This window comes from Atractosteus spatula, chromosome 9 (assembly GCF_055471065.1).
Source record: "Atractosteus spatula isolate fAtrSpa1 chromosome 9, fAtrSpa1.hap1, whole genome shotgun sequence".
Lineage (NCBI taxonomy): Eukaryota > Metazoa > Chordata > Actinopteri > Semionotiformes > Lepisosteidae > Atractosteus > Atractosteus spatula.
This window is the reverse complement of record NC_142714.1, coordinates 19,231,370-19,244,085: the sequence shown is the minus strand read 5'-3', so window position 1 is coordinate 19,244,085 and position 12,716 is coordinate 19,231,370. Positions and strand designations below refer to the sequence as shown.

Here is a 12,716-nt window from a genome sequence, read left to right as displayed (position 1 = left end):
TTTTTAAAATTAGTATTAATTACTTTAAAACCAGTTACTGGTTATCAAGCAAAAATATGAAAAGAATGTTCCCCTTTTCCTTTAGGACTGCAGCTTGCTCGTACTGTTTCCCTGCAGTGAGGAATTAATTACTAATTTGTCTTTATATTCCCTTGCGAAAGCTTAAAAGCTACATTATGAAAATTGGGGTATTTGTATACCTGAACGGGGATTTAGGACATGTACTGTATATATAATCAAAGTGCTGTTGTGAGTAATTGATTTTTAATTGCTTTGTATCCCACATGATTTTTTAGAGAGTAGTACAAGACTGCTGACTGCTACACCTGCTGACCTTATAAGTCACAAAGCAATTACATAATAATTACAAGCATGTATTAGAAAAAATGAGGCATTTAATTAAAGTTCTGTAGCTAGGAAGATTTGACACACAGTAACATACACCAAAATGAGTCCTTGGAATTTTCTAAGCAAAATAAGCTCTTGGGGCAGTTGCTGAATTTAATCTTCTGTATCATTAAACTATACTAAAAAATCTGTCAGACTGCTGAATAGTCTTTTTTTGTTTGCTACCTAATATTTTTATGTAAGTCTTGTGTTTGTATTAAGGGTTATACAAAATAATGTTATCTTCTAACATCAAACAACACATATTCCTACTCAGTTTTATTTGCATATGGATATTTTCTAGTAGAAATTATTGTGTTATGTACAGTGTAATGAAATCTTGATTAGTCACTAGTCCCCTAGTTCAACTGTAACCAAACAAGATTTACATTTTTTGTATTGTTGTACTAGATGCTGCCCTCATCAAAGCTTACTTACAGCATCCCCTTTTCTGAAGCTGCAAAGCACTGCTGCACTGGAGACCTGTCACAAGTAAAGGGGTCATTTTCAAAAGGTACCATACAAAGCTTTTTATGACTGATCTTAGCTTTTTGTTAAGTAAGTTATTTGTAATTAAGTACCAGGAATCAGGAAGTGTCTCTGAAGTGCAATAATCCCATCTGCAACTTGCTGAGTGCTAGTTCCTTGTCTCTTTTACTCTTTTCCTCTCTTTTGCTGTGATATCATTGCATGCATTTTTTATGCATGCAAATGGAAACTTGAAGTTTAATCCATGTGAATTTTCATAATGTATAGCATTTCATACTGGAAAGGCAACGGGGAGAGAAAAATAGAAATTCAGGGTTTTGTATTAACATTTTCTTTGTCTTTTAATACCATATTTAAACAATTTGGTTAGGAGTACGCAATTGATATTGCAATTTAAGCGCTACTTGACTTCTTATTTTCAATTCCTAGACATTGCAGTCAATTTGTTATTTTCTTTAAACCCCCTCTAAAAATGTAGATAAATACTGTATTCTCTTAGTATTCTGATTTTGTGATCAGATTGCAGGAGAGACAAATGAAATAAGTCTACACTTTTGCAGTTACAATACTAGAGGTTCCAGTCAGTAGAAAACACATTTATTTCTGTTTTTAATACTTTACAGACATACAATTGTTTCAGTGTTGAAAAGCACATTCAATAGCATTACAGTTGGGACAAAACTGTAGGTTGTGTGCCATTTTTCTACTCTGTCCTAAAATGTGTTTATCGTCATTAAATAAATGTTGATACAGAACATCTGGTTTGGCACTCACTTCACCAATACTGATATATGACAAATCTAAGTAGTTGGTTGTAGTCCTGGAGATAGAAGCATTTGCATATCTGGAAATCATTACAAATTACAATTTATCCTGCTTTGTTTTTCAAAAGACACAGGAATATAAGCAAGGCATGTGGGAAAAGTACATGTACTAGTAATGTTTACACTTCAACCATTGAATAGCAATTTGACCTTTTAAATGCTGCCTTTTTTAAATACCACAGAGTTTCCAGGCATCTGCTGGGTTGTGTGTGGAAATAACTTGACGGTGATCAGGGTGCTAACTGGAGAGTGCCTTTCGAGCCATGACTTCACAGACAAAACAGTGGTTCAGGTGACAGAGTTTACATGGAGAAGGAACTGGTATCTGTTAGTAGAACTGCTGGATTCTAATGGAGGTTCACTCTGTTGTTACTGCCTGAGTTCATCAAGAGTACTGAGAGCCATCAGCATTCCCAGAAAGGTATAATATTGCTATTGTAGTCTCATGCTTCCAATTCTAAACTTTTACAGAAATGTCTAGAAAACGCTACTGAGATACAAATCCACTGATGGTCATGCTCAAAAATCTCCACACTAGAAGCTACGACAAACTGTGTAATGAGTCATAATTATGTCTTAGACTTTGCTGTCAATTGCTATTTAGATAAAAAATAAAGTTTGTCAAATTTTAGATATGGAAACTGTTACTTTGAATTACAAAGAGCCTGAAGGACACAGAGGTCAAAATTCTACAAGGTCTCAGAAGTCATTGTACTTTAGAAGGCAGTTATTATGCACTTTGCGAAATTGCAAAGAAAAAGAAAAATGTGGTCATGCATTTTTTTACATTGAAATTAGATCGTTTAATATTTGTTTATCCAAAAAGCAGCTATAACACAAAATGGTCACAACATGCAAACGAAGCAAATAGGAAATTAAGTAACAGAAATATACATGAATCATGTACCCATTCTGTAGAAATCAATTTGAAAGTTCAAGTCTTTATGAGACCTAAGATATTATAGGACCTTTGTACCTCATGCTCTGCATCTCAAGAATGAGTCTGGTTAATCCTCTATAGACTTTCTCTGAACATTTATATCATTTTGTAAAAATGTATGCAATATACTCTAAAATGACATAATGGCAGTTGTGATAAATTTAATAATGGTTTTGACATACAGTATGTATGTAGAGAGATTCTATTTTATGTATTTTATAATAGCTGTATTCTATTTTATAAATAGATGTAGGACAGTACAAAAATCCATACAAATATAATCTGAATTTTGCACAGCAGGAACATCTGTGACTCTTCACAATGATTCACTCAGGGAACTTGAAAGATAATTTCCAATTATTTTATTAACTCTGTATACTCTAATATACCTAAGCAATTTCTTGCGGTAACATCTGACCTTTTTGTTAAATTAAAGATGCAGTACTAAATTACATCTGGCATGAAATATTTAAATTTAAATTACTGCTTTTCACTTTGAATAATTATTCTTTCTGTGTCTATTTTCATGGCACTTTCTTTCTTTCAGGTGAGCTGTTTAATAGTAATTGACGAGTCTTTGCTGTTGGGGTGCAAAGATGAGGAATATCTTCATTCAGTTTTGAAATGTTTTTCTGGCATAGCTGTTATTGGAACACAGCAAGGAGAAATTCTGCTACTAGATTTAGCCCTCAAAAATGCAACCTTATTCAGTACAGAGAAGAAGATGGCAGGTAATATTTACAGAAGAGAAAAGCCTATACTTGTCATAATTTCCCAATCTACATACTGCAGATTCTTATTTTTGGAAAACATTTAAATTCTGGTGGTGATACAGCTGAGAAGAGAAATCATCACCACATAGTGAGACAGCTTAAAGTGGCTGCCTTCATTTTCACTCTTATAAAACCAACCACAGTTTTATAAAAGTGTATAGCATGTTGTAAAATGATACATGAAGGACATTTTGACAAAAGATTGGGTTTCTTGATGGAAGTGTGGAAGTGATAACAATTCCATATTTGTCATTTTTTGCTTCTGGAATGATCTGTTAAAATGGCTGCCTAATTCTGGACACAGAGTTGTAAATAAATCAAAAACTGGTTTGCCTCAATAACCTTTGATGACAAGAAAACAAAGTTAAATGCAGCTTTTTATTTGCAGTAAGGCTCAAAATGAATTGGAAGAAAATATTTTAGGGTAACTTTCTCTACCTTCACAAAAGCACTGTACTGCATGACTTTTGACTTTTAGACATCTTTATAATGTGGACAATTTAGCCCAACTAATTTGTGCCTTATCAGTAATGGAGTAGTACTTGTGGCAAAGTTTATTTTTTTCTTTACTGGTTATGTAGAGTGTGAAGAGGTGCTCAGATGTGAAGGAAAAATTGAAGATAACTTGGATGTTAGCAGTCTGAAGCAGAAACACCCCTGCCTCTATCTACACAGCCAACAAGGAGCTCCTGCTACCTCTCTGCTCTTCATAAAACCCACCAACCAGGTGGTGGCAGGAAACTCAACAGGACAACTGCAGTTCTGGAACCTCCAGTCTCTCAATAAAGAGTATGTGTTTTTATTTAACTCAATAACACAAACAAACCGTACAATAAATCACTATTGATCACAACAAAGACATACGATCATGCAATTCCAAATTGAACAATAATTAAGACAATTACATAGAGCACCCCGATTCACGCAAAAAAGATAAAGAATGAGAATCACAAAAAGAGATGTACAGAGCACAACTGTTTCTTGAGTGTCTTTAAAACACTTTATGGCCTGAGTGTTTGTTTTTGCGTAAAAACAAAGCAACATGCTCAAATTGTAGGTTGCTATTCACATCAGGATCTTTGGAAACAAGCTCCCACTCTGAGTATTCACCTTGATTCTGAAGTCTAATGTCATGGTTCACTGAAAATCTTAATACTCATATTCATAGTTCATAGACTTTTTGTACTGCTGAGACTTTCAAGTCCCGATGGCCCATAAAGGTTAATTAAATTTGAACAAGGAGATGGAGCATCTCTCTTTGTACTGTAGTACTTCTTGCATCATCCCTTCACAGTACCTGATTTTTTTTCTAATGTCTCATTGATGACTTCTTCCTGTGTTCATTTTGCTGATTTCCAGGGGACAAGATCCTTATGTTGTGCTTCTATTACATTATCATTTCTGTGGCAGGTGTGAAATTCAGTTTGAGTCTGGTCTGATACCACTAGTTTCTCTTCAGTTCCAAGAATCCTTCCCCTTCCATGTGCCGCGGTGCTATCTTTGGGCTGTCTCCTCCGAATCAAGCAGGTACTGTGAAAGTCATTCTTTGTCATTTTGTGTCTATTTTTTGGTAGTCGTGTTACTGGGCTGTTTCATTTATTGTTTGAAGTGTGAGTAAGTTTGATGGAGACATTTAGTCAGACACAGGCTATTTCTGTAAATACACACATATCTTGCCTCCACTGCAGTTATTCATACTGTATATAAATTCTAACAAAGCATATAATAATAATACATTTTTCAGTAATATTTCTTGCAATTAAGATGTGATATCTCGAATGGATAACATATTTATCTAAATTTTTCTTCCAGCTGTTGGGAAAAGAGCTCAATAAGGGTAAATCTTGTAAAGCTGCTGTTCCGAGATTTTAATCAATCCTCGCAGGTCAGCTACCAAGTAAGTTTACAATCCTTTTTGGAGCGCACTTATTTTTCTTTCCCATTATTTATTTTCCCATTTTAAAGACATTCTGATTTTTTGCCTGTTTTATTAAGATTTTTCAAAGAGTGATCTGCATCCTCTTTTTTAAAGTAATATCACACACTATTAGTGGTAGATTGCAAATTGTGAAACTGTGAAAGAGTCATACAAATTGAAAATTTGCCTACAGCCTCAAACCCTTCAGTCAGATTAGGAGATTATGAGAGGCAAGACAGAGAAAAAACGTTTTGACGTGTTTCCAATCCATGCCTTTCATTTGAGCAAACTGAAAAGCTGCCAGAAAGACCACACCTTTTTCATGATAAAAAAGAAAAATAGAAGAACTGTACTTTTAAAGGAATCAGGCTCAATGTGTATGCCACGAAACTCACTGGAAAATCAGACCACAGTATAACTCTAAGAGCTGGTAACACAACTGTATGAATAGCAATGCAATAGACATACTGTACATAAATAACGATTAGTAACGATTAATAACGATTAGTTTTTTCCATCTTCTGAATCAAACTCCCCAGGGTTTTCTGCACGGTAGTGTGTGTCACACACAGACGCTGTGTGATGGAGCTGATCTCAATCCATGTGTTTCCTGGTGTCGCCTTCTCAGCTGCAGGATCATCAGCGGCTGTGACAGAAGTGCCTGGGAAATCACTGCATCACCTCAATGTGGTGAAGCAACAGCTGTTTATTTTCTGCATATCTGTCTAGCCATAGAATGGAATTTTTCTATTTTCAGCATTTTAGTTTTAATTGAAATCTGTAGTTTAATTTACAGTATTTACAGTTTGTTTTTCAGTAGTCTATTTTTCTCTTTACAAATATATCTGATCTTTTCTGTATGATGTTTTTGGCTATTTGCTCCAAGAGGGTTATTGGAATCCCTGGGTTTCTGTTCTTTTTTTTCACCTTTGTCTAGGTATCCAAAGGAATCTGGACTATGGAAACCTTGCTATTTTTGCATGGGAAATAAAAAAGCCAAAACTATTGACCTTTGTAGCCGTGTTTAGTCTTCAGCAGTGGCTGCAGAAGGAAATGCCGGAGCCATTAAAGTAAGGGCAGTGTAATGCTTTTTTAATTTCTAATATGAAACCATATGGCTGTATTGGTTTCAATACATCATTATTAAGGGAATGAGGACTGCAGTAACTCTAGGGTAAAGGCAGAGCAGATGGAACATAAGATATTCCATCTCTTTTAATTTTCCAGGTTACAGTAGTTATTCACATTGGTGCCTGGACAGTTGAGATGGACAACCTTCTCTGATGATGGTCTCTGATGGTTTGGAACAAATAAGGGAATGTGGTCATTTTTCTGAATACAAAATGTGATGCTACAGTACTTTTCTTGTTATATACATATCTTGTATATCACATCTTTTAAAACTACTTAATCTACTCTCTTTATACTGTACCCTTTAAAGATATTGTGACAGCTTTTTGTCAAACTCCTTGGTTGCATCAACCGTATGCTTTGGGTTGCTGTCATGCTGCCCAATCAGTCTGGAAGCATTGTCTCATATATAAGCAAACAAAATGTTCCTAAAGATTTTAGAACACATTCTGCTGCTGTAAAAGATCTGTTACAGTATCTAGAGTATAAAGATGAGTGATGCAGCTCCAGAGACGGCTATGCATCCCCAAGTCATGACATCATACAGTACATCTACCATGCTTCAGAATTTGGACAGATGTGATCAAGATAAACCTTTACCAAAGTGATGGAAAATTTAAAGTGATCACAAAGAAAGGAACTCCAGATGTTCCAAAAATAATTCATATGTGTAATGTAGTGGAACAAGTATGACTAAATGCATGAAAGTTTCCAACAGTAAACATATATTATACTAATCATCCATTTTAAAAATAAAAACTGCTTCTCTGTAAAACAAACATTTTTGACTTTGCACCCCCAGGACCTTAGGAGGGCACTATACATTTGACTCAAATTGCTTTATCTTTCATTTCTGTTATTTTTAGGTCTAACAGTGAGCTGGAAGGTTGCTCCTACTTGAATTTGTGGCTTTTGGCTTCGAGGTGCAGTCACCCTCTGCCTATACTGGATACAACTGTGTTTAAAGATCTCCACTGCTGTAAATGGAATAAATGGAACGATGACATGGGAAATGGGAATTCCATTGATTTACTGGTATTAAGTGAGTTTTTGTATCATTTGCTTTTATTTTTCCAAAATATTTCTAAACACGAATTTCCTGTTTTATTAAAAGTGTCATGAATGTAGAATATAAAGCTGTAATTCTCTCAAAATTAGCTGGTATTCCAACTGTTATTAATTTCAATCAGTTTGATAACCATTTACCCTTAATCTGTAAGACAGCTGTTGTAAGACAACTGCTTTTAAATATTTCCTGTTCTGGAATACATTTTATGAAAATAATAGAAAATATTTATCTTCATTGTATTGCACAGATGCTATGCAAATTTTGGTCATTGCATGTAAATCTTTATTTATTTAACTTTGAAATTGGACTACTGACTAAAACTAAAACTTTCACAAAAGCAATTGTTCCTGAAATGTACATACTGTAGTCAACAGGATCATCTTTACTCAGTTTAAATGAGCGTTCAAGTGTATGCATGGTCATCATTCTGCTTTTTAATTATTTTTAATAGGTGCTGCCACAATGTTTGTAGATGGCTTTGCGTTTTACAGGTTTCCAGCTTATCAAATAAAGGTAAGCCAACAAAAATGCAGAAGACAGAGGTGGATACATTTTCTTTTAAGTGTCTTTATTGCTAAGTGACTTTTGTTTCTCACAAACAAGCACAAAAAGAAGACAATTGCAATTTTGACAGAATTTTAAAAGAAAGATAAAGAAACCTGATGATTGAAATAAACTTTGATGCAGTAAATGCAAATCACACCACAAGCCTGTATTGGATTTCATGGTTATTTAAATAGGTGAATTAATAAAATTGTACAAATATTCAGTATCAAAAAATCCACTCCATTGCAAGTAAATAATATTGTTCACAAAACCCTTAAATTGAGTGACCCCTCATGTCACCCCTCCTGTCAAGCTTTAATGCTCTTAGAAAATGAATTGGAAAACTAATTTGTTCATTAAAGTGCCTCCGGGGGGGGGGGGGGCTGTTTAATTTCTGAAGACATTAGACATTAGTGACTAGTTCATAGGCTGAGTTCATAGCTTGTTGTACAGTGTTTACAGTTGTAGTAACCTGATCCTCAAGGGCCAAAATACTTGCCAGTTTTGTTCTACTTTGAGTTAAGTACCTAATTTAATGATTTATTCAGTTCATTGTGAAACATAACCTGGTCTTCAGTGAAAAATGTACTAGAAATGTAAAACAAAACCTGATCTGGTATTTTCTAAGACTTTGTTAAGCTGCCATACAATGTCTTTATTCCAACCAGTCAAACACCACTTTGTACTTTATCTCTTAAAGAGGTATGCTTTACTAAGATATTAAGATAGAGTATGTTACCCAAGTTAATTTAAAATGGAGTGGAATTGAGTTGTAGTGGGAAACTTGAGATTTTTTCCTGAGCAACTACATTATTTACTTTTACAGCAGAGTACAGCAAGAGTGTTTAGGCTATTTTCTAAGATATCATATGGCATGTTTCATTGATGAGGGACGACAGATGAATAAAAAAAACATTACATTTTTAAATGTAACCAAATAGCTCATTGTATAGACTCAGTTCAGCACACTGAGAAAAATGTGATGTTTGCTAATCTGCATTTTGATTTATACTTATTTCAGCCTCTCAGTGTGAAGGGTTTCAGTGCTGATTTCCCTGTAGAAATCACAAGCAGCCTTATAGGGTTCCCAACAGACCAACCCACAAATTTCTGTCCACAGGTAAGCAAAAGCAAAGGGAGCAATAGTCATTTTTATTATTAAGTTTCTTCACGTCTGACTTCTCTGAGTTAATTCAGACTGATTAAAATTTATCTGATTAAGAGGTTTTGGTTTCATACAGTATTCTGTTTCTGCTTTCTATTTGACATACTGTATAATGCGATTTTTTAATAATAACACTTCAAAAATCTGCAAAACATCAATTAATTACCATTAAGATAGGTAAAATGTAGAAAAATAATAAGAAATGTCCTTATCACATTGAGTGCTTCAGTAAACTGAAACTACATTTAATAAATTCTACAAAATATATACAGTGGTGTGAAAAAGTGTTTGCCCCCTTCCTGATTTCTTATTTTTTTGCATGTTTGTCACACTGAAATGTTTCAGATCATCAAACAAATTGAAATATTAGACAAAGATAACACAAGTAAACACAAAATGCAGTTTTTAAATGAAGGTTTTTATTATTAAGGGAAAAAAAAATCCAAACCTACTGTACATGGCCCTGTGTGAAAAAGTGATTGCCCCCCCTGTTAAAACATAAATCAACTGTGGTTTATCACATCTTTGGAAAGCTGAGTTCAATTTCTCTAGCCACACCCAGGCCTGATTACTGCCACACCTGTTCTCAATCAAGAAATCACTTAAATAGGACCTGCCTGACAAAGTGAAGTAGATCCTCAAAAGCTAGACATCATGCTGCGATCCAAAGAAATTCAGGAACAAATGAGAAACAGAGTAATTGAGATTTATCAGTCTGGAAAAGGTTATAAAGCCATTTCTAAAGCTTTGGGACTCCAGCGAACCAAAGTGAGAGCCATTATCCACAAATGGCGAAAACATGGAACAGTGATGAACCTTCCCAGGAGTGGCCGGCTGACCAAAATTACCCCAAGAGCGCAGCGACGACTCATCCAAGAGGTCACAAAAAACCCCACAACAACATCCAAAGAACTGCAGGCTTCACTTGCCTCAGTTAAGGTCAGTGTTCATGACTCCACCATAAGAAAGAGACTGGGCAAAAATGGCCTGCATGGCAGAGTTCCAAGACGAAAACCACTGCTGAGCAAAAAGAACATAAAGGCTCGTCTCAGTTTTGCCAGAAAACATCTTGATGATCCCCAAGACTTTTGGGAAAATACTCTGTGGACTGACGAGACAAAAGTTGAACTTTTTGGTAGTGTGATGGTCTGGGGCTGTTTTGCTGCTTCAGGACCTGGAAGACTTGCTGTAGTAAATGGAACCATGAATTCTGCTGTCTACCAAAAAATCCTGAAGGAGAATGTCCGGCCATCTGTTCGTGACCTCAAGCTAAAGCGCACTTGGGTTCTGCAGCAGGACAATGATCCAAAACACACCAGCAAGTCCACCTCTGAATGGCTTAAGAAAAACAAAATGAAGACTTTGGAGTGGCCTAGTCAAAGTCCTGACCTGAATCCGATTGAGATGTTGTGGCATGACCTTAAAAAAGCGGTTAAGGCTCGAAAACCCTCCAATGTGGCTGGATTGCAACAATTCTCCAAAGATGAGTGGGCCAAAATTCCTCCACAGCGCTGTAAAAGACTCATTGCCAGTTATCGCAAATGCTTGATTGCAGTTGTTGCTGCTAAGGGTGGCCCAACCAGTTATTAGGTTTAGGGGGCAATCACTTTTTCACACAGGGCCATGTAGGTTTGGATTCTTTTTCCCCTTAATAATAAAAACCTTCATTTAAAAACTGCATTTTGTGTTTACTTATGTTATCTTTGTCTAATATTTCAATTTGTTTGATGATCTGAAACATTTCAGTGTGACAAACATGCAAAAAAATAAGAAATCAGGAAGGGGGCAAACACTTTTTCACACCACTGTATATAGTAATTGTTTTCCATGAACAATTCATATAAAAAAATATATATTTGGTGGATTTTTTGTGAATTTTATTTTCTAGATTATTACATTCTTGCTTTGTTTTTCTTCCTTTTAACAATGTACTGTATAACAATTTAACAAGAATCGCAATCAAACAAAAACAGAAAAACAAATTTAGTTACAAAACAAATTAAGAAATGTAATGACTTGGTAATATAAAGTTAAATAACTCATATCTATACAAACATATATTTCTTCATTTCAAATCTTTTCTTGAATTGGAAGAAGTTATGATCATTGATGGATAACCTACTGGTCCTGACTTTTTTCAGCATGTGAAAATATGTTTTAAAGATTTAATTTATTTTGAGGACCACATCTTAGCAATAATAGCAGCTGCTTATTACATAATATATAACAGTAAAAAAAATATTCCAATAATTATATGAAATTCCAGGAAGACACATTGCAGTGCTTGTTGACTCGGGCACTAACAAACCACAGAATCAGAAGAATAATTTGCTGGATGAAGAACCTTTCAAATGAAGGTAAATCTGCTTTTAATATAGACTTTATACTGCAGTTTTGAATTAATTCTCAGGCTTTTTTATTTCCATGTTTTATAGCTGCATTATTATCTAGTCTTATTATATTTTATGTAGTCTTGTTATATTTTAGGCACAGTTGTATGTTGTTTGGATATAAAACCTTCATTTATTTGGCTTAATCATTTTTTGTGTTTAATGTGTGTAATTTAGCTGACCCAGATTTAGACGACACGTTGTGCGTTTTAAGCTCCTGGGTTCAGAAAATGGTGGACCATGGCAAAAAACAGTTTCTTGCTCTCTGTAAGTATGATGTGAGTCTTTACATACCATGCATTATACTGTATGTTATATCCACAAACAGAAAATCTGTATTATTGATTTGAAATACAGTATATATACAGTGAATAGTTGCAGAATGTGGGACAGGGTTATCGATGGAATATATTTTGATTTTAGAATTTAGAGAATTCTCTACCCACTCTGACTGCTAAAGTTTGTACAATAGTTTCCTCTGCCCTGTTCCAAGGAGGAAACTGCATTTCCATGTAGATAAAGATAAGGTTCATTTTTACATGTCATCTACAAAACCCTTGGACTTTATGAAATTCTACTTCTCTTAGGTTTCACTTCCTGCCAGGGTCATTGGATGTATATGGACCATCAGTCTCTGAGTCATGTTCTTCATCTTCTACAGTTTCTGAAGAACCTTCTAACAGTCATCCAACTCATGAGAAAGCTACCACATCTTGTCCAATGTCTTGGTAAAATACTTGACGATAATCAATATACTTTACCTATATCAGTACAGTATTTTGAAGGTTTTCAATTCTAAATAAAGACTTTGTCCAAATTAATCATTTCCGATGTGTGTCTAAACTCTACTACTGCAAATAAAGAAAAAGCACAAGATCTAACAGTACATTTTGTCCTTGCTCTAACAGTACTGCAGATGGAATGTTAAAAACTGTTTTCCTTGGTTGTAGATGCAGTACGTTGGGATCAGGAATACAGGACAATGAACCAGTACATTTTTCTTGTGAGATTAGTGCACTGGCTGGGCCTTACTGGACTTCTCCCAAAGCCTACTGGTAAATACATTTACTGCAGTTCCTGCCAT

General features: G+C 34.9%; 1 protein-coding gene across 1 annotated transcript in view; it reads left to right on the top strand.

Annotated features, from left to right (window-relative positions):
* Positions 1-798: 798 nt before the first annotated feature.
* Positions 799-12,716, top strand: part of LOC148828353 (protein ELYS-like) — a 34,027-nt gene continuing 22,109 nt past the window's right edge. Inside the window, exons 1-15 of the mRNA XM_088925220.1 lie at positions 799-901; positions 1,883-2,121; positions 3,188-3,371; positions 3,995-4,202; positions 4,824-4,940; positions 5,226-5,310; positions 5,871-6,021; positions 6,269-6,401; positions 7,329-7,504; positions 7,983-8,044; positions 9,099-9,197; positions 11,509-11,599; positions 11,810-11,899; positions 12,220-12,360; positions 12,589-12,687. Of these exons, the coding sequence (XP_088781346.1) occupies positions 799-901; positions 1,883-2,121; positions 3,188-3,371; positions 3,995-4,202; positions 4,824-4,940; positions 5,226-5,310; positions 5,871-6,021; positions 6,269-6,401; positions 7,329-7,504; positions 7,983-8,044; positions 9,099-9,197; positions 11,509-11,599; positions 11,810-11,899; positions 12,220-12,360; positions 12,589-12,687 (1,978 nt within the window). The remainder of the gene's footprint in view (positions 902-1,882; positions 2,122-3,187; positions 3,372-3,994; positions 4,203-4,823; positions 4,941-5,225; positions 5,311-5,870; positions 6,022-6,268; positions 6,402-7,328; positions 7,505-7,982; positions 8,045-9,098; positions 9,198-11,508; positions 11,600-11,809; positions 11,900-12,219; positions 12,361-12,588; positions 12,688-12,716) is intronic.